The 23,614-nt window shown below is 53.0% G+C and overlaps 1 protein-coding gene across 1 annotated transcript in view; it reads left to right on the forward strand.

The window, feature by feature from the left end:
- Window positions 1-11,386: 11,386 nt before the first annotated feature.
- The window catches only part of LOC306766503 (uncharacterized protein), a gene marked incomplete at its 5' end in the record, with an annotated part of 53,772 nt that continues 41,544 nt past the window's right edge, over window positions 11,387-23,614 (forward strand). The window contains 5 exons of the mRNA XM_079254283.1: window positions 11,387-11,524; window positions 11,592-11,729; window positions 12,257-12,352; window positions 12,403-12,467; window positions 12,754-12,919. Of these exons, the coding sequence (XP_079110409.1) occupies window positions 11,387-11,524; window positions 11,592-11,729; window positions 12,257-12,352; window positions 12,403-12,467; window positions 12,754-12,919 (603 nt within the window). The remainder of the gene's footprint in view (window positions 11,525-11,591; window positions 11,730-12,256; window positions 12,353-12,402; window positions 12,468-12,753; window positions 12,920-23,614) is intronic.

The raw sequence follows: 23,614 nt of genomic DNA on the forward strand, positions 1-23,614 counted from the left end.
AGCAAGGCAGAAGAGAAGATAGTGAACTTGGAAAACAAAGTTCAGGAACTATCAAGATACAAACGTAGATGGAATCTGCGTCTGAGAGGGCTTCCAGAGACTGAGGGAGAAGACGTGAGAGCACGACTGATTGAAATATGCCAAACTGTGGCTCCTCAACCCAAAGATAAGTTCCAGAATGTGATCAATTCAGTTCACAGGCTTGGTAGGAAAACTCTCCACCAAACGCCTCCCCGCGATATCCTTCTGCAGTTTTCAATGAGGCATTTTCGAGACACCGTATGGAAGCTGTACAAAAATTCAGAGTACCTGAAGCAGAGGAAGGTCCGGTTTAAAGAAGACCTTTCTCCTGAGGATCCAGAGATCATGAAGGCACGAGAGGAGAAGAAGTTAGCTTTCTTCGTTGGAGGAAGAGCCTTTATTGACAACAAAGAGATTCATTGAAAGGCACGGCTCAGATCATCGCTTTGGAGTCTGGCTTGTTTTGGTTGATTGCTGCAGATTGATCTGGTCTGACTGTTAGTAATAACTGCTAGCTTCTCTTCAGGCAGTACAGACTTTCTTTTGTTTTACTTTTCTGAGTTGAAATTTCAGTTCTAAACTTTCTTTCTGGTAATACTTGGGGCTTAAGAGACTTTACAAAGCAGAAAGCTTTATTTTCATATGCAAAAAACTTTGATGCAGACTTTTGTTTTATCCAAGAAAGTCACTCAGTGGAAACTGACTATATTCTGGAAATCCCAGTGGGGGGGAGACCTTTGGATGTCGCATGGAAACCAGCATTCGGGAGGAACGATGACTCTGGAGGAAAGATTGCTTCTGTTCTTACTGATAAAAATGGACACTTTATATTGTTAACTGTTTATTTATCAAATCAATTTTACTGAGTGGGAAATGTCTACGGTATAACATGACAGAGAAAACAAGGAGTTGTTAATGATCCTAAGTTCACATATGAATTCTTCTGTTAAACATTTTGTGAAGGTAAAAATGATTTTCAGACTTTAATGCTCCAGTTAATGACCAGATTGATCTATTCCCTCGTAGAAACAGAAAAAATAGTTTTCTAGTTAACTTCATGACTGAAAATGGCTTGATAGATGCATGGCCATCAAATGACCCGAATCGTACAGAATATACCTGGAGTAACAAATCTGGCGCCTCCCAGTCAGGAAGAGACCTTTGGCAGGTACCAGACTCCACGTTGAACCCACCATATAAGACTGAAATGAACCTCGAAATGATCATAAAACCATAATCCTTACATTAAATTTTTCTTCATGTGATGTGAAGAAAAAACGAACCCTGGCTACTGGAAATGAAACAATCAGCTTTTAATTAATGAGACATTAAGACTGAAAATAAAGGATTTAATCTCAGAATATTGGAATTTGGCAGAACAAGAAGAATCTTATGGTAAATATTGGGAGCTCCTAAAATTTGAGTTGCAAAATCTCTTAAGAAAAACTTGTGCGGATCTTAAAAGAGATGGGATGAAAGAGGAAAATGATTTGACGACAGAATTAATCTGTCTTCAATTCCACCTGAAAATTTGTCCGAGGAGCAGAGAATCCAGTTGAACTCCTGGACCAACTGTATATAACTAAAGCCAAAGGGGCTTTGGTGCGATCAAGGGCCAAGTGGATTGAAAAGGTTTAACAGAATTCCAGTTACTTTTTCAAATGAGAAAAACAGGGACAAAAAAGGAATAGTATAGACAAATTGTGTTTAGATGGAAAGGTTATTGATAATCCAAAAGAAATTGCTACGATATGCGAAAATGATTTTAAATGTGTATATGAATCAACACTGTCACTAGAAGATGTTCACCATTTCTTTGGTGCTATGAGTAATGTCAGCATTATTAGTGAAGGAGATAAATCAACATGCGACAAACCAGTAACTCTTAATGAAGTGAAACGAGATGAAACAGATGAATCTCCCGGGACAGATGGCTTATCCTCTGAATTTTATCAACACTTCTCAGAGGAACTAGCTCCTTTCCTCATAAAAGTAGTTCTTGAAAGCTTTGAAACTGGAAAATTGCCAAAGTTTAATCACTTTAATTCCAAAACCACATAAAGATAGCTTGTTATTGGATGATTGGCGTCCTGTTTCCATTTTAAACAATGATTACAGAATCCTTGCTATCTGCTGAACAACTAAAGTTAGTTCTAGATAATATCATAGATGAGTCTCAGAATGGATTCAAGCCTAACAGGTACACAATTGACAATATTAGATTGGTATTTGACATTCTTGATTACTCCGATTTACTACAGGATGACAGTTTTATTCTGTTCTGAGATTTCCACAAAGCATTTGACTTTCTAGAACATAAGTTTATGTTTGCAGCACTTGCATTTTTTTGGCTTTGGGGAACAGTTTATTAAATCTATAAAAACTCTTTATACTTCTGCAAACAGTTCAATCAAACTTCCACATGGAAGTACCAAAAGGTTTGATTTGAATAGATGGATACGTCAGGGTGTCCAGTTTCTCCATATCTTTTCTTACTCCCAATGCAAATACTGGCCACTCATATTAAAAACAGGGAGCTAAAAGGTATTTCTGTTGCAGGGAGGGTTGTCGCTCTAAGCCAGCTAGCAGACGACACTACCCTCTTTTTACAGGATAAAACCCACATAAATGTTGCTGTTAAAATTCTTACTGCTTTTTCTAAAGCTTCTGGCCTGAAACTAAACATGTCGAAGTGTGACTTGTTCTCCATTAAACCATGCAAGGACATAGAAATGTCAGGAATTCCCATCAAACCTAAAGTTAAATACCTGGGAATATCTATTTTCAAAGATGAAAATTTGAGGACTAGTGAAAACTTTAATCCCCTAATAACAACTATGAAATAAAAATTTGCGATGTGGATCCAGAGGGATCTTCGTATAACCGGCTGTGTCCTGCTGTCTGAAGCTGAAGGGTTGTCCAGACTCGTGTCTGCCAGCTCTGCATTAAATGTTCCAAAAGATGTGTGTTCGACTGTTGACAAAACTCTTTTTAATTTCATCTGGAAAAGAAAAGTCCATCAAATCTGCAAGAATGTCATGATTAATGATTTAAACTCTGGTGGTTTTAATGCTTTAGATTTTTACACACTACATTCTTCCTTTAAAATAAAATGGATCAAAAGGTGTTTGTTAAATCCAAAGTCATTATGGACTTTTATCCCCCATCACGTTTTTTAACCCTTAGGTCGTCTTAACTTTCTATTAAGGTGCAATTCCAATATAGATAAAATACCCATTAAATTATCCAACTTTCACAGGCAAATGCTTCTTTCCTGGTCTCTAGTATACAAACATAACTTTTCTCCACACTCTTCTTACATCTGGAATAATCATGATATTTCTTTTAAACACAAGTCTCTGTATTTAAAAACATGGGTGGAACATGGGATTCTGCTTGTTAACCAGTTGCTTAATAGGGATGGTCATTTACTTACATATTATGAGTTTCTTGAAAAATTCCATTTTCCTGTTTCTCCTAGAGAATTTGCCGTTGTAATGATGCCGATCCCTCAGGAAGCAAACATCTGGTCTCATCTGCATCTAGAACTCAGAGCCCTTTTGTGGTGGAATTATGCGTATACTGTAGTTTTAATATGTTACTCATTTATTAAGTTATATTAAGATATATATTCTGCATAGTTAGAGTAGTTCAGTAAGCTTGCTTTAGTAGATTCATGAATAAAACTAAGTGTTCTGTTCAAGGCCTGTTTCAGCTTTGACTGTCGTTATCTCCAAGCTAGCAGTTGTTTTGACTAGTGCTGCCAGGCAAAGGTTGTTTGTGTCTGCTTAAAGAACACTTTAGCACTCTGAGCAGGGGCAGAGCTCTCGAGATCTCTCGCCCGCAACATCTGTACATGGCCAATAAATTGAACAGAAAACAGTTGATTTATAGATTTATTTCTCATCGGATAAATTCCACGACAATTTGGTGTCAGAAGTGGGATCCCATGTGTTTCTGCCGGGACTGGACTGAGGGGCAGGCTGCCGGAATCCAAACAGATTCATCTTCAAACCTCGAATAGGCCTTAAGAGTGACGAGGGCCACAGTCACCGGTTTCGGTCGAGCACGACGGGATCTCAACTCACCTGTGGATTTATCTGGTGAGAAGTATCCATCCATCCATCCATCTTCTGCCGCTTATCCGGGGTCGGGTCGCGGGGGCAGCAGCCTAAGCAGGGAAGCCCAGACTTCCCTCTCCCCAGCCACATTTGCCAACTCTGCGGGGGGGATCCCGAGGCGTTCCCAGGCCAGCCGAGAGATGTAATCCCTCCAGCGTGTCCTGGGTCTTCCCCGGGGTCTCCTCCCAGAGGGACGTGCCTGGAACACCTCACCAGGGAGGCGTCCAGGAGGCATCCTGACCAGATGCCCGAGCCACCTCAACTGGTTCCTCTCGATGCGAAGGAGCAGCGGCTCTACTCTGAGCCCGGCCACCCTGCGGAGGAAACTCATTTCAGCCGCCTGTATACGAGATCTCCTTCTTTCGGTCACGACCCACAGCTCATGACCATAGGTGAGGGTAGGAACGTAGATCGACTGATAAATCGAGAGCTTCGCCTTCTGGCTCAGCTCCTTCTTCACCACGACAGACCGGCGCAGAGCCCGCATTACTGCAGACGCCGCACCGATCCGTCTGTCGATCTCACGCTCCATCCTTCCCTCACTCGTGAACAAGACCCCGAGATATTTAAACTCCTCCACTTGAGGCAGGACCTGACTCCCGACCCGGAGAGGGCAATCCACCCTATTCCGGCTGAGGACCATGGTCTCAGATGTGGAGGTGCTGATTCTCATCCCAGCCGCTTCACACTCGGCCGCGAATCGCTCAAGCGAGAGCTGGAGATCACGACCAGATGAAGCCAACAGGACCACGTCATCCGCAAAAAGCAGGGACCCAATCCTGAGGCCACCAAGTCGGATCCCCTCAACCCCTCGGCTGCGCCTAGAAATTCTGTCCATATAAGTTATGAACAGAATCGGTGATAAAGGGCAGCCTTGGCGGAGTCCAACCCTCACCGGAAACGAATCCGACTTACTACCGGCAATGCGGACCAAGCTCTGACACCTGTCGTACAGGGACCGGATAGCTCGCACAAGGGGGTCCGGTTCACGTTTAACACTACCTCTGAGCCCCTTTTGCAGTATCCTCCTCCTAGTCGATATCGGGGTGGTACTTTTAATAACTCCTGTTGTCATGTGAGGTTATTTGTGTATGTTCTGGGCCCTCGCCGGGACCCGTTAGTAGATTTTTCTCTTTGCAGTGATGTCGCATCGTCGCTTGGCTGTGTCACGGTGGCTGTAGGGATGTGGACCCAAATGCAGGAGTCGGGAAGCCAGTATGCAGAAATCAGACATAATTTTTATCCATGACAAAGTGAAGGCAAAACCAACAAATGAACCAGCAACACAAGACAAAAACTGAGGGGTATAAATACACAGAACACAATGAGACAGGTGAAGTAATTAACAAAATGAAACCAGGTGAACTCAATAACAGGAAATCAATGAAGCTAAACAAGAACCGAGGGAACTAAACAGGAAAACTACAAAATAAAACAGGAACCCTGAAAACAAAGCAAAGGGAAAAACCCAAATCATGACAGGCTGAGTCCTATGCTGATTTTCCTGTTGTCGGTCTTTTCCCGGGTCCCAAGTCTGAACTTGAGAAGTAAGTGGATGATTGCTTTGAGATGATGACTGGCATGTCTGCTCAGAGTAATAATTGGATATTGCTGGCTGAGCAGGTAGAAGTGTTTGTTGGAGTTGCCTGTGTGGTCTGCCTGGGGCCCGGACCTGTGCTGCATATAGTTACCCCTCCACCTGAGTTTGACTCCACCTGTATGATTGTTTACTCTCTTCTGAAAACCCTATCCCTTTCAGATATGTATTTCCTTGGATGTTCCTTTCCTTGTTACCCGCACACAGTCCCCTCCTCTCTGGTTCAGGTGTGACGACGTGAGATTTTACTTGCTTCATGAGCTCCTCTCCGGGTTCTGATTTTGTTGGGGTTTTGGTCCATGCTTGGTGTGACAGTGTTTATGCTGTTAATTTTCTGTGGCCTGCGCCGGCCTTTGGTGGTGGTACGGTGGTCTGGTTCTTAGGGGCGTGCTGCCATCGAAGTGGGCTGGTATATATGCCCCTGTCACCCTTCTCTTGCCTACAGTTGTCTTCCTGGGTTTCCCATCTGCCCCCTTATCCGGTCACTCGGTCCAGACACTCTGTTCATCCTGACGACTCAGCTGCTTCTGCCTATGTCAACGCTATTGGGGTTCCATTGCAGTACTTGCTGCCCTTTTTGTTCTGTGTTTGCTGTGTCGTCCCGTGTATCAGAGCCTTGTTGGTTGGGCTGATTGACTCTGCCTTAGGATGTCGCATTCCTCGGCTTGTTTATTACTCTCCCTGCTTCGGATCTCCCTCACTTTGATCCTTTTTCCTTCTTTTTTGATAGTGATGGCTTTTCTGATTCTGACTCTGACACGTGAGTGTTTTTCCTTTCAGGATGTTTTATGACGGATTTTCTTCAACCCTGCCAGGAGTGACCATTCTGATGTTTTAGTTTCCTGCATCTCTTTGGGTAGTTAGTGTTATTTTATGGGTTTGTTTTGTTGCTTTGTTATGTTCATGAATTGTGTTTCTTTTGTGTTGATCCTGAAAGGATCAAAAGGGGGGAATGTGGTGGAATTATGCGTATAGTGTGGTTTTAATATGTTACTCATTTATTAAGTTATATTAAGATATATATTCTGCATAGTTAGAGTAGTTCAGTAAGCTTGCTTTAGTAGATTCATGCATAAAACTAAGTGTTCTGTTCAAGGCCTGTTTCAGCTTTGACTGTTGTTATTTCCAAGCTAGCAGTTGTTTTGACTAGTGCTGCCAGGCAAGGGTTGTTTGTGTCTGCTTAAAGAACACTGTAGCACTCTGAGCAGGGGGAGAGCTCTCGAGACCTCTCGCCCGCAACATCTGTACATGCCCAATAAATTGAACAGAAAACAGTTGATTTATAGATTTATTTCTCATCGGATAAATTCCACGACACCTTTCTTAGTCCAAAAACTAAGAACAAATGCATTAGAGAATTCATTCAAAGAGATGTGAGTTGTAAACCTGCCTCTGTTTTTATCTGGAATAATGAATATCCTGGTATAAACTGGAAAAAGGTCTGGTCCCTTCCCAGACAATTCTTTATTACCAACAAAGTGCGAGAAGTGTCTGAAAATTCTACACAGGTGCTATCCAGTTAATGCTTTTCTGGCAAAAATCCATAAAAATGTTGAAAATCTCTGCTCCTTCTGTCAACAAGCAGATGAAACTACATGTCATCTTTTCTGGGAGTGCTACCATTGTCAAGTCTTCTGGAATTCTGAATCTGTACCTCAGTAGGAAGCTGGAGTATCAAGTTAGAAAGAAGCCTGATTATGTTTTATTTGAGTGTTTTATTTGTCACCTTCCACACAAAATAAGATTTGTAATTAACCTCTTCACTCTACTTGCTAAATTTCACATACATTTTTGTAAATTTGCAAAGCAAAAACCAAATATGTCAGTTTTCCTATGTTATGTCCATATGTACATGAAGTCATTGAAACTTTGCACTAATTCAAAAACTGTGAAAACCAGAATGATCTATGATGCTGCCCCTGAGCTTGAGTTGTGAGTTATGGAATTTTCCTGTATATCTGTTGGATTGTATTATAAATACATTTCAATAAAAAAAAAAATAAATAAAAACATTGAAGCTCGGTGGGCGGTTCCTACCATCACCATCTTGGCAGCATCATGCGCGTCGTCTTGCCCGGAAAATACAAATATGGACAAAGAGGTGGAGCTGAGAGGGGAGCTGTGAGCGTCATGGTGGATGATTGACATCGAGTGAACTCCAAGCTTTCTGTAGCTAAGAGCTAACCGAGCTAACCCGGAGATAACAGGAGCTAACCGAGCTAACCCGGAGATAACAGGAGCTAACCAAGCTAACCCGGGCGAGGGTCGCCACCCATCCCGTAAAACACGGACTCGTCCTTTAATTGACAAACAAACTTTGCGTCCCGGATTGAACCAACACGGGATGCACTTTGTTCCGTATTTTCATAACTTTCCAGCAGCTACACATGTCAGCCACACATATCAACACTCAATCTAAAAATAATTAACTAAATAAAACACAGAAAATGCAACAGCCAGCAAAAATGTTCTTTTCGTGCAGAATCTGCAGGTGCAGCCTCCTCCCCTCTGCACCTGCGTGTCGGACAGTCACGATTGCCTAGAGACAGACACGACTCATGCATGCCTCAGAAGACACGCGCCTTTAAAAAAGTTCAACTGTTCCTGGTTCTGGAGCTCCTGGAAATAAAAAGTGAAACAGACTGAAGAGATGCAGTGTCAGTGGAGATGTTTCTAAGTCAGACTGTACAACGTGTCAGTGACTGTTCAGTCGGTGGACAGTCTGACAGCATCAGGATATCACGATCATTTATTTCTATACCGTAGGCATAGAATTACAATTACATTAGCCAATATAAAATATCATATATAGCCATTAAAAACGTCATTTCAATGGATGAAAAGCTAATAAATCCACATAAAAATATATATAGCCTAGTTATAGGGAAACGTTTATTTTTAAATGCATTTCCTGCATTAAAATGTTCAGAGCTTTATGTTTTTCAGTACATTTTTAGGGAAACTGTAGAAAGTGATCATTCAATAAATTAGCCTTTTTTTTTTTAAATTAGAGTTGTAACCCTGTGATGACATGGGTTCACTTCAAGTCATGAAGCAGCAAACGGAAACAGGCCAATATGGAGGATTAAACAACTAGGAGCTGCATTTCACGTCACGACATGGGGCATGACGTCATCCCCATGGTCCCACACTGTAAATATTTTATAACAAACGATTATTTCCGTTCCTTTTTTTCTTTTATTGTTGTCAATTAGCACGTTTCTCTCATTCACCTGTCAAAAATCAGCTGATCTGAACCAGCTGATTAACGCGTTGCTATGGTAACGCCGTAAGGGGATGATAAGACAGTAATTGAACTTGTCCATCTATTAGTGACCACGGTATAGATGATCATCCCATTCCTCCCCTCTTACAGGATGCAAGTGAAGTTACACAGGTGTTATTTTATGTAAAGTTCAATGTTGCACACTACACACAGAGATCTCCATTAAGGTTAATTAATTACACAATAGCTTTAAGTATTGTGCATATTTATATACAGTATTTTCCTCATGTTAGTAGAGATCCTTGTAATCACAGCTTTATGTTGTCTAATTAGCAAAACTTTATATCCAACAATGCTGCACAGCAAAGACTGTAAGACTGTGTTCATTTTTATTCCTGCTGTAAACATGTTTATTCCTGCTGCAAATATGTTTATTACTGCTGTAAACATGTTTATTCCTGCTGTAAACATGTTTATTCCTGCTGCAAATATGTTTATTACTGCTGTAAACATATTTATTCCTGCTGCAAACATGTTTATTCCTGCTGTAAACATGTTTATTCCTGCTGCAAACATGTTTATTCCTGCTGTAAACATGTTTATTCCTGCTGCAAACATGTTTATTCCTGCTGTAAACATGTTTATTCTTGCTGCAAACATGTTTATTCCTGCTGTAAACATGTTTATTCCTGCTGCAAATATGTTTATTCCTGCTGTAAACATGTTTATTCCTGCTGCAAACATGTTTATTCCCGCTCTAAACATGTTTATTCCTGCTGTAAACATGTTTATTCCTGCTGTAAACATGTTTATTCCTGTTGCAAATATGTTTATTACTGCTGTAAACATGTTTATTCCTGCTGCAAACATGTTTATTCCTGCTGCAAACATGTTTAATCCTGCTGCAAACATGTTTATTCCTGCTGTAAACGTGTTTATTCCTGCTGCAAACATGTTTATTCCTGCTGCAAACATGTTTAATCCTGCTGCAAACATGTTTATTCCTGCTGTAAACATGTTTACTCCTGCTGCAAATATGTTTATTACTGCTGTAAACATGTTTATTCCTGCTGCAAACATGTTTAATCCTGCTGCAAACATGTTTATTCCTGCTGTAAACATGTTTACTCCTGCTGTAAACATGTTTATTCCTGCTGTAAACATGTTTATTCCTGTTGCAAATATGTTTATTCCTGCTGTAAACATGTTTATTCCTGCTGTAAACATGTTTATTCCTGCTGCAAATATGTTTATTACTGCTGTAAACATGTTTATTCCTGCTGTAAACATGTTTATTCCTGCTGTGAAGTTGGTCTTTTTAACATGGGAGTCTATGGGGATTTGCTCTGTTTTGCAGCCCCTAGTGGATGAAGGAACTGCAGTTTTATGCACTTCCGCGTCGGCTTCACTTTAACCGCCAGAGGTTGCCGCTTGGGTTGGACCATAGACTGTATGTAAAGGTTGGACCTACACCTTACAGATAAATGCATTGGTGGCGCATGGAGATCCATCCAAGATGGCGGCGCGATGAGACGTCAGCTGGAAGCGTGGTATTATGCAGCGTCTATGATATGTATGTCTATGTATATGATGCCCATGATAGACATTGTAGTCTATGGGAACCGCGGGTGGGGTCACGTGACCGGGGTTTCCGGTTAGAACGTGCTGACGTCAGCAGCGGAGTATTGACGCCAAACGTCTCGCGTATCGTGATGTGAGCGCGCGCAGCAGCTGCAGGTACAAACTTTGTTCTCCGTGGTTCTGATGCTAACATGCTATGTGGCTAACGCTGCCCGAAGTAACCAGCCCGGTCCCGGGTTGGAGTTGTGGTTCTGGGCTGAAACAGCAGAACTGGACCAGGTTCGGTCGGGTCTGGTGTCGGAACGCTTTACCTCCCGCTGCTTCTGCGGTTTAACGGGCGGATTAACAGATTACATCCCTCATCCAGAACACCTGATGACAGTTAAGGTTCTGTTAGAAAAGTTCTGACACGGTTCTGTTCCGGATCAGGCTTAATTTCTGATGTTTTACTTTAGAAGTTCAACTGCTGATGGTTTGTGGATGTTTGGTTCTGATGAACCCAGACACAGTTCTGAGCCCCACACCAGGTCAAGTCTATGTCCCGTATCTGAACCAGAACCAGTCGTCCCAGGATCCTGGAAGGACTTCAGGAGGTTCTGGAGGGGATCCATCCCTCCACCAGACCCGTTTCCACTGGTCCAAAGTTCAATTCTGAAAGCCACGTTTCCATGGAAACCATTTTTGATGAGGCAGAAGGGTCAGCTGGAGGTCCAGATGCCTCTCAGGTCCTGGATCTGTTCTGGGTTCTGATCAGAAACTAAAGAAACAGGACCAAATGTTTCCTTATTTAATCCATCCATCCATCCATTCATCATTTCATAAAATTGTCTGTGTCTCAGCATGGAGTCTGACCTGATTGGCTGGCAGCAGCAGAAGGCGGGGCTTGAGCAGGAGGTGTGTCGTCTGCAGGAGGAGCTGGCAGAGAGTCGAGCAGAGAGGGAGGAGCTGGAGTCCAGGAGTCGAGCTCTAAATGACAGGGTGAGGAGGAGGAGGTCATGTGATCATCAGCATCAGCGGACGTTTACATGTCTATCTCTGTCTCCAGTTGTGTCAGATGGTGTCTCCGTTGCTCGGCGTGTCTCTGCATGATGAGGAGGAGCAGAGGAGGTGGAGGAGGAGGCTCAGGGAGGGGAGGGAGAGGGAGGCCCGCCAGGCGCTGTTGATTCACCGCTTGCAGAACAAGGTGAGGCCACAGACAGGGGGCGGAGCCTCTGAACCTAAATACGCTGGTCTCAAATAGCAGAAGAACAAAGGTACCTTTCCTTCACACACGCCAGGTGGTTCATCAGGTGTCTCGTGTGAACCAGGTGGTTCATCAGGTGTCTCGTGTGAACCAGGTGGTTCATCAGGTGTCTCGTGTGAACCAGGTGGTTCATCAGGTGTCTCGTGTGAACCAGGTGGTTCATCAGGTGTCTCGTGTGAACCAGGTGGTTCATCAGGTGTCTCGTGTGAACCAGGTGGTTCATCAGGTGTCTCGTGTGAACCAGGTGGTTCATCAGGTGTCTCGTGTGAACCAGGTGGTTCATCAGGTGTCTCGTGTGAACCAGGTGGTTCATCAGGTGTCTCGTGTGAACCAGGTGGTTCATCAGGTGTCTCGTGTGAACCAGGTGTGATCACGTCTTGGACCCATGCGACCAACCAGAGCATCATGTGATCCAGGTAAAACTGCAGCGTGTCTCCTCTAGTTCTGACCCGCAGCGTGTCGTGCAGGTGATGGAGTACCGGGACCGGTGCCAGCATTTGGACCTTCAGCTGCTGGACCAGAACACCAGGCTTCAGCTCTCTGAGGTCAGTGCTGGTTCTCCAGTACCAGATTCTTGTTCACTACAGAACCATCACTTTTGGTCTGTTTGCAGATCGGAGATGAACACAGCCGCTCCCTGGAGAGCGCCCTCATCAGGCTGGAGGAGGAGAAGCAGAGGTGTGTTCTCACTAAACACCGCCGAAGCCACAGCATAAACAAACGGCCCCTAAACGCAGCACAGAGACCACATCTGGTGCACATGTTGCAGGATTAGTATCCGGTCTGTGGATGAGAGCCCTCTGATTGGTTGAAGGGAACCAATCAGTGAGGACGGAGGCGGCAGGATGCTAATGACTTCTTTCCGAGTCCACGTTGGGTCCTGTTGGTGCTGCGTTTAGGTTCTGTTTGCAGGAACCTCTGGTTCTGGTTCTTCAGGTTGGATTGGGTTCTCATGTGTCCGCAGGTCTGTCAGTCTGGCTGACACCAACTCGCTGCTCCGCGAACAGCTCAGCCAATCAGAGAAGGCCACCCAAGCCCTGAAGGAAGACCTCCAGAAGCTAACAGCTGATTGGACGAGAGCTGTAAAGGAGGCGGAGCAGAGAGAGGCTGACTGGCAGAGAGAGGAGGAGGTGTGTGGTTTGACAAACCCCGAGATCCACTGAAGCAGAAGCACGGTGGAAGCTCGGGGGAAGAGAGGTGGTAGCTCGGGGGAAGAGAGGCGGAAGCTCGGGGGAAGAGAGGCGGAAGCTCGGGGGAAGAGAGGCGGAAGCTCGGGGGAAGAGAGGCGGAAGCTCGGGGGAAGAGAGGCGGAAGCTCGGGGGAAGAGAGGCGGAAGCTCGGGGGAAGAGAGGCGGAAGCGAGGGGGAAGAGAGGCGGAAGCGAGGGGGAAGAGAGACGGAAGAGAGGTGGAAGCTCGGGGGAAGAGAGGCGGAAGCGAGGGGGAAGAGAGGCGGAAGCGAGGGGGAAGAGAGGCGGAAGCGAGGGGGAAGAGAGGCGGAAGCGAGGGGGAAGAGAGGCGGAAGCGAGGGGGAAGAGAGGCGGAAGCGAGGGGGAAGAGAGGCGGAAGCGAGGGGGAAGAGAGGCGGAAGCGAGGGGGAAGAGAGGCGGAAGAGAGGTGGAAGCTCGGGGGAAGAGAGGCGGAAGCGAGGGGGAAGAGAGGCGGAAGCGAGGGGGAAGAGAGGCGGAAGCGAGGGGGAAGAGAGGTTGAAGCGAGGGGGAAGAGAGGCGGAAGCGAGGGGGAAGAGAGGCGGAAGCGAGGGGGAAGAGAGGCGGAAGCGAGGGGGAAGAGAGGCGGAAGCGAGGGGGAAGAGAGGCGGAAGCTCGGGGGAAGAGAGGTGGAAGCTCGGGGGAAGAGAGGCGGAAGCGAGGGGGAAGAGAGGTGGAAGAGAGGGGGAAGAGAGGTGGAAGCTCGGGGGAAGAGAGGTGGAAGCTCGGGGGAAGAGAGGCGGAAGAGAGGGGGAAGAGAGGTGGAAGCTCGGGGGAAGAGAGGTGGAAGCTCGGGGGAAGAGAGGGGGAAGAGAGGTGGAAGAGAGGGGGAAGAGAGGTGGAAGAGAGGCGGAAGCTCGGTGGAAGCTCGGGGGAAGAGAGGTGGAAGAGAGGGGGAAGAGAGGTGGAAGAGAGGGGGAAGAGAGGGGGAAGAGAGGGGGAAGCTCGGGGGAAGAGAGGTGGAAGAGAAGGGGAAGAGAGGTGGAAGAGAGGGGGAAGAGAGGTGGAAGAGAGGTGGAAGAGAGGTGGAAGAGAGGTGGAAGAGAGGCGGAAGAGAGGCGGAAGAGAGGGGGAAGAGAGGGGGAAGAGAGGTGGAAGAGAGGTGGAAGCTCGGGGGAAGAGAGGTGGAAGCTCGGGGGAAGAGAGGGGGAAGAGAGGTGGAAGCGAGGGGGAAGAAAGGCGGAAGCGAGGTGGAAGAGAGGTGGAAGAGAGGTGGAAGAGAGGGGGAAGAGAGGGGGAAGAGAGGTGGAAGCTCGGGGGAAGAGAGGGGGAAGAGAGGGGGAAGAGAGGTGGAAGAGAGGTGGAAGCGAGGGGGAAGAAAGGCGGAAGCTCGGGGGAAGAGAGGTGGAAGAGAGGTGGAAGCTCGGGGGAAGAGAGGTGGAAGAGAGGGGGAAGAGAGGTGGAAGAGAGGGGGAAGAGAGGGGGAAGAGAGGTGGAAGAGAGGGGGAAGAGAGGTGGAAGAGAGGTGGAAGAGAGGGGGAAGAGAGATGGAAGAGAGGGGGAAGAGAGGCGGAAGCGAGGGGGAAGCGAGGGGGAAGAGAGGTGGAAGAGAGGGGGAAGAGAGGGGGAAGAGAGGTGGAAGAGAGGTGGAAGAGAGGGGGAAGAGAGGGGGAAGAGAGGTGGAAGAGAGGTGGAAGCTCGGGGGAAGAGAGGCGGAAGCTCGGGGGAAGAGAGGCGGAAGAGAGGTGGAAGCTCGGGGGAAGAGAGGTGGAAGCGAGGTGGAAGAGAGGTGGAAGAGAGGCGGAAGCTCGGTGGAAGCTCGGTGGAAGAGAGGTGGAAGAGAGGTGGAAGCGAGGTGGAAGAGAGGTGGAAGCGAGGTGGAAGAGAGGCGGAAGCGAGGGGGAAGAGAGGCGGAAGCGAGGGGGAAGTGAGGCGGAAGAGAGGTGGAAGAGAGGTGGAAGAGAGGTGGAAGAGAGGTGGAAGCGAGGTGGAAGAGAGGCGGAAGCGAGGGGGAAGAGAGGCGGAAGCGAGGGGGAAGAGAGGCGGAAGCGAGGGGGAAGAGAGGGGGAAGAGAGGCGGAAGCGAGGGGGAAGAGAGGCGGAAGCGAGGGGGAAGAGAGGCGGAAGCGAGGGGGAAGAGAGGCGGAAGCGAGAGGGAAGAGGCGGAAGCGAGGGGGAAGAGAGGGGGAAGAGAGGCGGAAGCGAGGGGGAAGCGAGGGGGAAGAGAGGCGGAAGCGAGGGGGAAGAGAGGCGGAAGCGAGGCGGAAGAGAGGCGGAAGAGAGGCGGAAGAGAGGCGGAAGCGAGGGGGAAGAGAGGCGGAAGCGAGGGGGAAGAGAGGCGGAAGCGAGGGGGAAGAGAGGCGGAAGCGAGGGGGAAGAGAGGCGGAAGAGAGGCGGAAGCGAGGGGGAAGAGAGGCGGAAGAGAGGCGGAAGCGAGGGGGAAGAGAGGGGGAAGAGAGGCGGAAGAGAGGGGGAAGCGAGGCGGAAGAGAGGGGGAAGCGAGGCGGAAGAGAGGGGGAAGAGAGGCGGAAGCGAGGGGGAAGAGAGGCGGAAGCGAGGGGGAAGAGAGGCGGAAGCGAGGGGGAAGCGAGGTGGAAGAGAGGGGGAAGCGAGGCGGAAGCGAGGGGGAAGCGAGGCGGAAGCTCGAGGGAAGAGAGGCGGAAGAGAGGTGGAAGAGAGGTGGAAGAGAGGTGGAAGAGAGGGGGAAGAGAGGGGGAAGAGAGGTGGAAGAGAGGTGGAAGAGAGGCGGAAGAGAGGGGGAAGCTCGGGGGAAGAGAGGCGGAAGCTCGGTGGAAGAGAGGCGGAAGAGAGGCGGAAGAGAGGCGGAAGAGAGGCGGAAGCGAGGTGGAAGAGAGGCGGAAGCGAGGTGGAAGCGAGGTGGAAGCGAGGTGGAAGAGAGGGGGAAGAGAGGCGGAAGCGAGGGGGAAGAGAGGCGGAAGCGAGGGGGAAGAGAGGCGGAAGCGAGGGGGAAGCGAGGCGGAAGAGAGGGGGAAGAGAGGCGGAAGCGAGGGGGAAGAGAGGCGGAAGCGAGGGGGAAGAGAGGCGGAAGCGAGAGGGAAGAGGCGGAAGCGAGGGGGAAGAGAGGGGGAAGAGAGGCGGAAGCGAGGGGGAAGAGAGGCGGAAGCGAGGGGGAAGAGAGGCGGAAGCGAGGGGGAAGAGAGGCGGAAGAGAGGCGGAAGCGAGGGGGAAGAGGCGGAAGCGAGGGGGAAGAGAGGCGGAAGCGAGGGGGAAGAGAGGCGGAAGCGAGGGGGAAGAGAGGCGGAAGCGAGGGGGAAGAGAGGCGGAAGAGAGGCGGAAGAGAGGCGGAAGAGAGGCGGAAGCGAGGGGGAAGCGAGGGGGAAGAGAGGGGGAAGAGAGGCGGAAGAGAGGCGGAAGAGAGGCGGAAGCGAGGGGGAAGAGAGGGGGAAGCGAGGCGGAAGCGAGGGGGAAGCGAGGCGGAAGAGAGGCGGAAGAGAGGCGGAAGCGAGGGGGAAGCGAGGGGGAAGAGAGGGGGAAGAGAGGCGGAAGAGAGGGGGAAGAGAGGCGGAAGCGAGGGGGAAGAGAGGGGGAAGCGAGGCGGAAGCGAGGGGGAAGCGAGGCGGAAGAGAGGCGGAAGAGAGGCGGAAGAGAGGCGGAAGCGAGGGGGAAGAGAGGCGGAAGCGAGGGGGAAGAGAGGCGGAAGCGAGGGGGAAGAGAGGCGGAAGCGAGGGGGAAGAGAGGCGGAAGCGAGGGGGAAGAGAGGCGGAAGCGAGGGGGAAGAGAGGGGGAAGCGAGGGGGAAGAGAGGCGGAAGAGAGGGGGAAGCGAGGCGGAAGAGAGGCGGAAGAGAGGCGGAAGCGAGGGGGAAGCGAGGCGGAAGAGAGGCGGAAGCGAGGCGGAAGAGAGGGGGAAGAGAGGCGGAAGAGAGGGGGAAGAGAGGCGGAAGCGAGGGGGAAGCGAGGGGGAAGAGGTGGAAGCGAGGGGGAAGAGAGGTGGAAGCGAGGGGAAGCGAGGGGGAAGAGAGGCGGAAGCGAAGGGGAAGAGAGGCGGAAGCGAGGGGGAAGAGAGGCGGAAGCGAGGCGGAAGAGAGGTGGAAGAGAGGTGGAAGCGAGGTGGAAGAGAGGCGGAAGCGAGGGGGAAGAGAGGCGGAAGCGAGGGGGAAGAGAGGTGGAAGAGAAGGGGAAGAGAGGTGGAAGAGAGGGGGAAGAGAGGTGGAAGAGAGGTGGAAGAGAGGCGGAAGAGAGGCGGAAGAGAGGGGGAAGAGAGGGGGAAGAGAGGTGGAAGAGAGGTGGAAGCTCGGGGGAAGAGAGGTGGAAGCTCGGGGGAAGAGAGGGGGAAGAGAGGTGGAAGCGAGGGGGAAGAAAGGCGGAAGCGAGGTGGAAGAGAGGTGGAAGAGAGGTGGAAGAGAGGTGGAAGAGAGGGGGAAGAGAGGGGGAAGAGAGGTGGAAGCTCGGGGGAAGAGAGGGGGAAGAGAGGGGGAAGAGAGGTGGAAGAGAGGTGGAAGCGAGGGGGAAGAAAGGCGGAAGCTCGGGGGAAGAGAGGTGGAAGAGAGGTGGAAGCTCGGGGGAAGAGAGGTGGAAGAGAGGGGGAAGAGAGGTGGAAGAGAGGGGGAAGAGAGGGGGAAGAGAGGTGGAAGAGAGGTGGAAGAGAGGGGGAAGAGAGGTGGAAGAGAGGTGGAAGAGAGGGGGAAGAGAGGGGGAAGAGAGGGGGAAGAGAGGTGGAAGAGAGGGGGAAGAGAGGTGGAAGAGAGGTGGAAGAGAGGTGGAAGAGAGGGGGAAGAGAGATGGAAGAGAGGGGGAAGAGAGGCGGAAGCGAGGGGGAAGCGAGGGGGAAGAGAGGTGGAAGAGAGGGGGAAGAGAGGGGGAAGAGAGGTGGAAGAGAGGGGGAAGAGAGGGGGAAGAGAGGGGGAAGAGAGGTGGAAGAGAGGTGGAAGCTCGGGGGAAGAGAGGCGGAAGCTCGGGGGAAGAGAGGCGGAAGAGAGGTGGAAGCTCGGGGGAAGAGAGGTGGAAGCGAGGTGGAAGAGAGGTGGAAGAGAGGCGGAAGCTCGGTGGAAGCTCGGTGGAAGAGAGGCGGAAGAGAGGTGGAAGCGAGGTGGAAGAGAGGCGGAAGCGAGGGGGAAGAGAGGTGGAAGAGAGGTGGAAGCTCGGGGGAAGAGAGGTGGAAGCGAGGTGGAAGAGAGGTGGAAGAGAGGCGGAAGCTCGGTGGAAGCTCGGTGGAAGAGAGGTGGAAGAGAGGTGGAAGCGAGGTGGAAGAGAGGCGGAAGCGAGGGGGAAGAGAGGCGGAAGCGAGGGGGAAGTGAGGCGGAAGAGAGGTGGAAGAGAGGTGGAAGAGAGGTGGAAGAGAGGTGGAAGCGAGGTGGAAGAGAGGCGGAAGCGAGGGGGAAGAGAGGCGGAAGCGAGGGGGAAGAGAGGCGGAAGCGAGGGGGAAGAGAGGGGGAAGAGAGGCGGAAGCGAGGGGGAAGAGAGGCGGAAGCGAGGGGGAAGAGAGGCGGAAGCGAGGGGGAAGAGAGGCGGAAGCGAGAGGGAAGAGGCGGAAGCGAGGGGGAAGAGAGGGGGAAGAGAGGCGGAAGCGAGGGGGAAGCGAGGGGGAAGAGAGGCGGAAGCGAGGGGGAAGAGAGGCGGAAGCGAGGCGGAAGAGAGGCGGAAGAGAGGCGGAAGAGAGGCGGAAGCGAGGGGGAAGAGAGGCGGAAGCGAGGGGGAAGAGAGGCGGAAGCGAGGGGGAAGAGAGGCGGAAGCGAGGGGGAAGAGAGGCGGAAGAGAGGCGGAAGCGAGGGGGAAGAGAGGCGGAAGAGAGGCGGAAGCGAGGGGGAAGAGAGGGGGAAGAGAGGCGGAAGAGAGGGGGAAGCGAGGCGGAAGAGAGGGGGAAGCGAGGCGGAAGAGAGGGGGAAGAGAGGCGGAAGCGAGGGGGAAGAGAGGCGGAAGCGAGGGGGAAGAGAGGCGGAAGCGAGGGGGAAGCGAGGTGGAAGAGAGGGGGAAGCGAGGCGGAAGCGAGGCGGAAGCTCGAGGGAAGAGAGGCGGAAGAGAGGTGGAAGAGAGGTGGAAGAGAGGTGGAAGAGAGGGGGAAGAGAGGGGGAAGAGAGGTGGAAGAGAGGTGGAAGAGAGGCGGAAGAGAGGGGGAAGCTCGGGGGAAGAGAGGCGGAAGCTCGGTGGAAGAGAGGCGGAAGAGAGGCGGAAGAGAGGCGGAAGAGAGGCGGAAGCGAGGTGGAAGAGAGGCGGAAGCGAGGTGGAAGCGAGGTGGAAGCGAGGTGGAAGAGAGGGGGAAGAGAGGCGGAAGCGAGGGGGAAGAGAGGCGGAAGCGAGGGGGAAGAGAGGCGGAAGAGAGGGGGAAGAGAGGCGGAAGCGAGGGGGAAGAGAGGCGGAAGCGAGGGGGAAGAGAGGCGGAAGCGAGAGGGAAGAGAGGCGGAAGCGAGAGGGAAGAGGCGGAAGCGAGGGGGAAGAGAGGGGGAAGAGAGGCGGAAGCGAGGGGGAAGAGAGGCGGAAGCGAGGGGGAAGAGAGGCGGAAGCGAGGGGGAAGAGAGGCGGAAGAGAGGCGGAAGCGAGGGGGAAGAGGCGGAAGCGAGGGGGAAGAGAGGCGGAAGCGAGGGGGAAGAGAGGCGGAAGCGAGGGGGAAGAGAGGCGGAAGCGAGGGGGAAGAGAGGCGGAAGAGAGGCGGAAGCGAGGGGGAAGAGGCGGAAGCGAGGGGGAAGAGAGGCGGAAGCGAGGGGGAAGAGAGGCGGAAGCGAGGGGGAAGAGAGGCGGAAGCGAGGGGGAAGAGAGGCGGAAGAGAGGCGGAAGAGAGGCGGAAGAGAGGCGGAAGCGAGGGGGAAGCGAGGGGGAAGAGAGGGGGAAGAGAGGCGGAAGAGAGGCGGAAGAGAGGCGGAAGCGAGGGGGAAGAGAGGGGGAAGAGAGGGGGAAGAGAGGGGGAAGAGAGGCGGAAGCGAGGCGGAAGCGAGGGGGAAGCGAGGCGGAAGAGAGGCGGAAGAGAGGCGGAAGCGAGGGGGAAGAGAGGCGGAAGCGAGGGGGAAGAGAGGCGGAAGCGAGGGGGAAGAGAGGCGGAAGCGAGGGGGAAGAGAGGCGGAAGCGAGGGGGAAGAGAGGGGGAAGCGAGGGGGAAGAGAGGCGGAAGAGAGGGGGAAGCGAGGCGGAAGAGAGGCGGAAGAGAGGCGGAAGCGAGGGGGAAGCGAGGCGGAAGAGAGGCGGAAGCGAGGCGGAAGAGAGGGGGAAGAGAGGCGGAAGAGAGGGGGAAGAGAGGCGGAAGCGAGGGGGAAGCGAGGGGGAAGAGGTGGAAGCGAGGGGGAAGAGAGGTGGAAGCGAGGGGGAAGCGAGGGGGAAGAGAGGCGGAAGCGAAGGGGAAGAGAGGCGGAAGCGAGGGGGAAGAGAGGCGGAAGCGAGGCGGAAGAGAGGTGGAAGAGAGGTGGAAGCGAGGTGGAAGAGAGGCGGAAGCGAGGGGGAAGAGAGGCGGAAGCGAGGGGGAAGAGAGGCGGAAGCGAGGGGGAAGAGAGGGGGAAGAGAGGTGGAAGAGAGGGGGAAGCGAGGGGGAAGAGAGGTGGAAGCTCGGGGGAAGAGAGGGGGAAGAGAGGGGGAAGAGAGGTGGAAGAGAGGTGGAAGCGAGGGGGAAGAAAGGCGGAAGCTCGGGGGAAGAGAGGCGGAAGAGAGGTGGAAGCTCGGGGGAAGAGAGGTGGAAGAGAGGGGGAAGAGAGGTGGAAGAGAGGGGGAAGAGAGGTGGAAGAGAGGGGGAAGAGAGGTGGAAGAGAGGTGGAAGAGAGGGGGAAGAGAGATGGAAGAGAGGGGGAAGAGAGGCGGAAGCGAGGGGGAAGCGAGGGGGAAGAGAGGTGGAAGAGAGGGGGAAGAGAGGTGGAAGAGAGGGGGAAGAGAGGGGGAAGAGAGGTGGAAGAGAGGTGGAAGCTCGGGGGAAGAGAGGCGGAAGCGAGGGGGAAGAGAGATGGAAGCGAGGGGGAAGAGAGGCGGAAGCGAGGGGGAAGAGAGGCGGAAGCGAGGGGGAAGAGAGGTGGAAGCTCGGTGGAAGAAAGGCGGAAGCGAGGTGGAAGCTCGGGGGAAGAGAGGCGGAAGCTCGGGGGAAGAGAGATGGAAGCGAGGGGGAAGAGAGGGGGAAGAGAGGCGGAAGCGAGGGGGAAGAGAGGCGGAAGCGAGGGGGAAGAGAGGTGGAAGCTCGGTGGAAGAAAGGCGGAAGCGAGGTGGAAGCTCGGGGGAAGAGAGGCGGAAGCTCGGGGGAAGAGAGGCGGAAGCTCGGGGGAAGAGAGGTGGAAGAGAGGGGGAAGAGAGGTGGAAGAGAGGTGGAAGCTCGGGGGAAGAGAGGTGGAAGAGAGGTGGAAGAGAGGTGGAAGCTCGGGGGAAGAGAGGTGGAAGCTCGGGGGAAGAGAGGTGGAAGCTCGGGGGAAGAGAGGTGGAAGAGAGGTGGAAGAGAGGTGGAAGCTCGGGGGAAGAGAGGCGGAAGAGAGGTGGAAGAGAGGGGGAAGAGAGGTGGAAGCTCGGGGGAAGAGAGGTGGAAGCTCGGGGGAAGAGAGGCGGAAGAGAGGTGGAAGAGAGGGGGAAGAGAGGTGGAAGCTCGGGGGAAGAGAGGTGGAAGCTCGGGGGAAGAGAGGTGGAAGCTCGGGGGAAGAGAGGTGGAAGCTCGGGGGAAGAGAGGTGGAAGCTCGGGGGAAGAGAGGCGGAAGAGAGGTGGAAGAGAGGTGGAAGCTCGGGGGAAGAGAGGTGGAAGCTCGGGGGAAGAGAGGTGGAAGAGAGGTGGAAGAGAGGTGGAAGCGAGGTGGAAGCGAGGTGGAAGCTCGGGGGAAGAGAGGTGGAAGAGAGGTGGAAGAGAGGGGGAAGAGAGGTGGAAGCTCGGGGGAAGAGAGGCGGAAGCGAGGTGGAAGAGAGGCGGAAGCGAGGTGGAAGAAAGGCGGAAGCGAGGTGGAAGAAAGGCGGAAGCGAGGTGGAAGCTCGGGGGAAGAGAGGCGGAAGAGAGGTGGAAGCTCGGGGGAAGAGAGGTGGAAGAGAGGTGGAAGAGAGGTGGAAGAGAGGTGGAAGCGAGGTGGAAGAGAGGGGGAAGAGAGGTGGAAGAGAGGTGGAAGAGAGGTGGAAGCGAGGCGGAAGCGAGGGGGAAGAAAGGCGGAAGCGAGGGGGAAGAGAGGCGGAAGCTCGGGGGAAGAGAGGCGGAAGCTCGGGGGAAGAGAGGCGGAAGCTCGGGGGAAGAGAGGCGGAAGCGAGGGGGAAGCGAGGCGGAAGCGAGGCGGAAGAGAGGGGGAAGCGAGGTGGAAGCTCGGGGGAAGAGAGGGGGAAGAAAGGCGGAAGCGAGGGGGAAGAGAGGTGGAAGCGAGGGGGAAGAGAGGTGGAAGCGAGGTGGAAGAGAGGGGGAAGAGAGGTGGAAGAGAGGTGGAAGAGAGGTGGAAGAGAGGTGGAAGAGAGGGGGAAGAGAGGGGGAAGAGAGGTGGAAGAGAGGGGGAAGCTCGGGGGAAGAGAGGCGGAAGCTCGGTGGAAGAGAGGCGGAAGCGAGGTGGAAGAGAGGCGGAAGCGAGGTGGAAGCGAGGTGGAAGCGAGGTGGAAGAGAGGGGGAAGAGAGGCGGAAGCGAGGGGGAAGAGAGGCGGAAGCGAGGGGGAAGAGAGGCGGAAGCGAGGGGGAAGCGAGGCGGAAGAGAGGGGGAAGAGAGGCGGAAGCGAGGGGGAAGAGAGGCGGAAGCGAGGGGGAAGAGAGGCGGAAGCGAGAGGGAAGAGGCGGAAGCGAGGGGGAAGAGAGGCGGAAGCGAGGGGGAAGAGAGGCGGAAGCGAGGGGGAAGAGAGGCGGAAGCGAGGGGGAAGAGAGGCGGAAGCGAGGGGGAAGAGAGGCGGAAGCGAGGGGGAAGAGAGGCGGAAGAGAGGCGGAAGAGAGGGGGAAGAGAGGCGGAAGAGAGGCGGAAGCGAGGGGGAAGCGAGGGGGAAGAGAGGGGGAAGAGAGGCGGAAGAGAGGCGGAAGAGAGGCGGAAGCGAGGGGGAAGAGAGGGGGAAGAGAGGGGGAAGAGAGGCGGAAGCGAGGCGGAAGCGAGGGGGAAGCGAGGCGGAAGAGAGGCGGAAGAGAGGCGGAAGCGAGGGGGAAGAGAGGCGGAAGCGAGGGGGAAGAGAGGCGGAAGCGAGGGGGAAGAGAGGCGGAAGCGAGGGGGAAGAGAGGCGGAAGCGAGGGGGAAGAGAGGGGGAAGCGAGGGGGAAGAGAGGCGGAAGAGAGGGGGAAGCGAGGCGGAAGAGAGGCGGAAGAGAGGCGGAAGCGAGGGGGAAGCGAGGCGGAAGAGAGGCGGAAGCGAGGCGGAAGAGAGGGGGAAGAGAGGCGGAAGAGAGGGGGAAGAGAGGCGGAAGCGAGGGGGAAGCGAGGGGGAAGAGGTGGAAGCGAGGGGGAAGAGAGGTGGAAGCGAGGGGGAAGAGAGGCGGAAGCGAGGCGGAAGAGAGGGGGAAGAGAGGCGGAAGCGAAGGGGAAGAGAGGCGGAAGCGAGGGGGAAGAGAGTGGGAAGCGAGGGGGAAGAGAGGCGGAAGCGAGGGGGAAGAGAGGCGGAAGCGAGGGGGAAGAGAGGGGGAAGAGAGGCGGAAGAGAGGTGGAAGAGAGGTGGAAGAGAGGCGGAAGCGAGGGGGAAGAGAGGCGGAAGCGAGGGGGAAGAGAGGGGGAAGAGAGGCGGAAGAGAGGTGGAAGAGAGGGGGAAGAGAGGGGGAAGAGAGGTGGAAGCTCGGGGGAAGAGAGGGGGAAGAGAGGCGGAAGCGAGGGGGAAGAGAGGCGGAAGCGAGGGG

Source organism: Telmatherina bonti (genome assembly GCF_933228915.1).
Source record: "Telmatherina bonti genome assembly, chromosome: 15".
Taxonomy (NCBI): Eukaryota; Metazoa; Chordata; class Actinopteri; order Atheriniformes; family Telmatherinidae; genus Telmatherina; species Telmatherina bonti.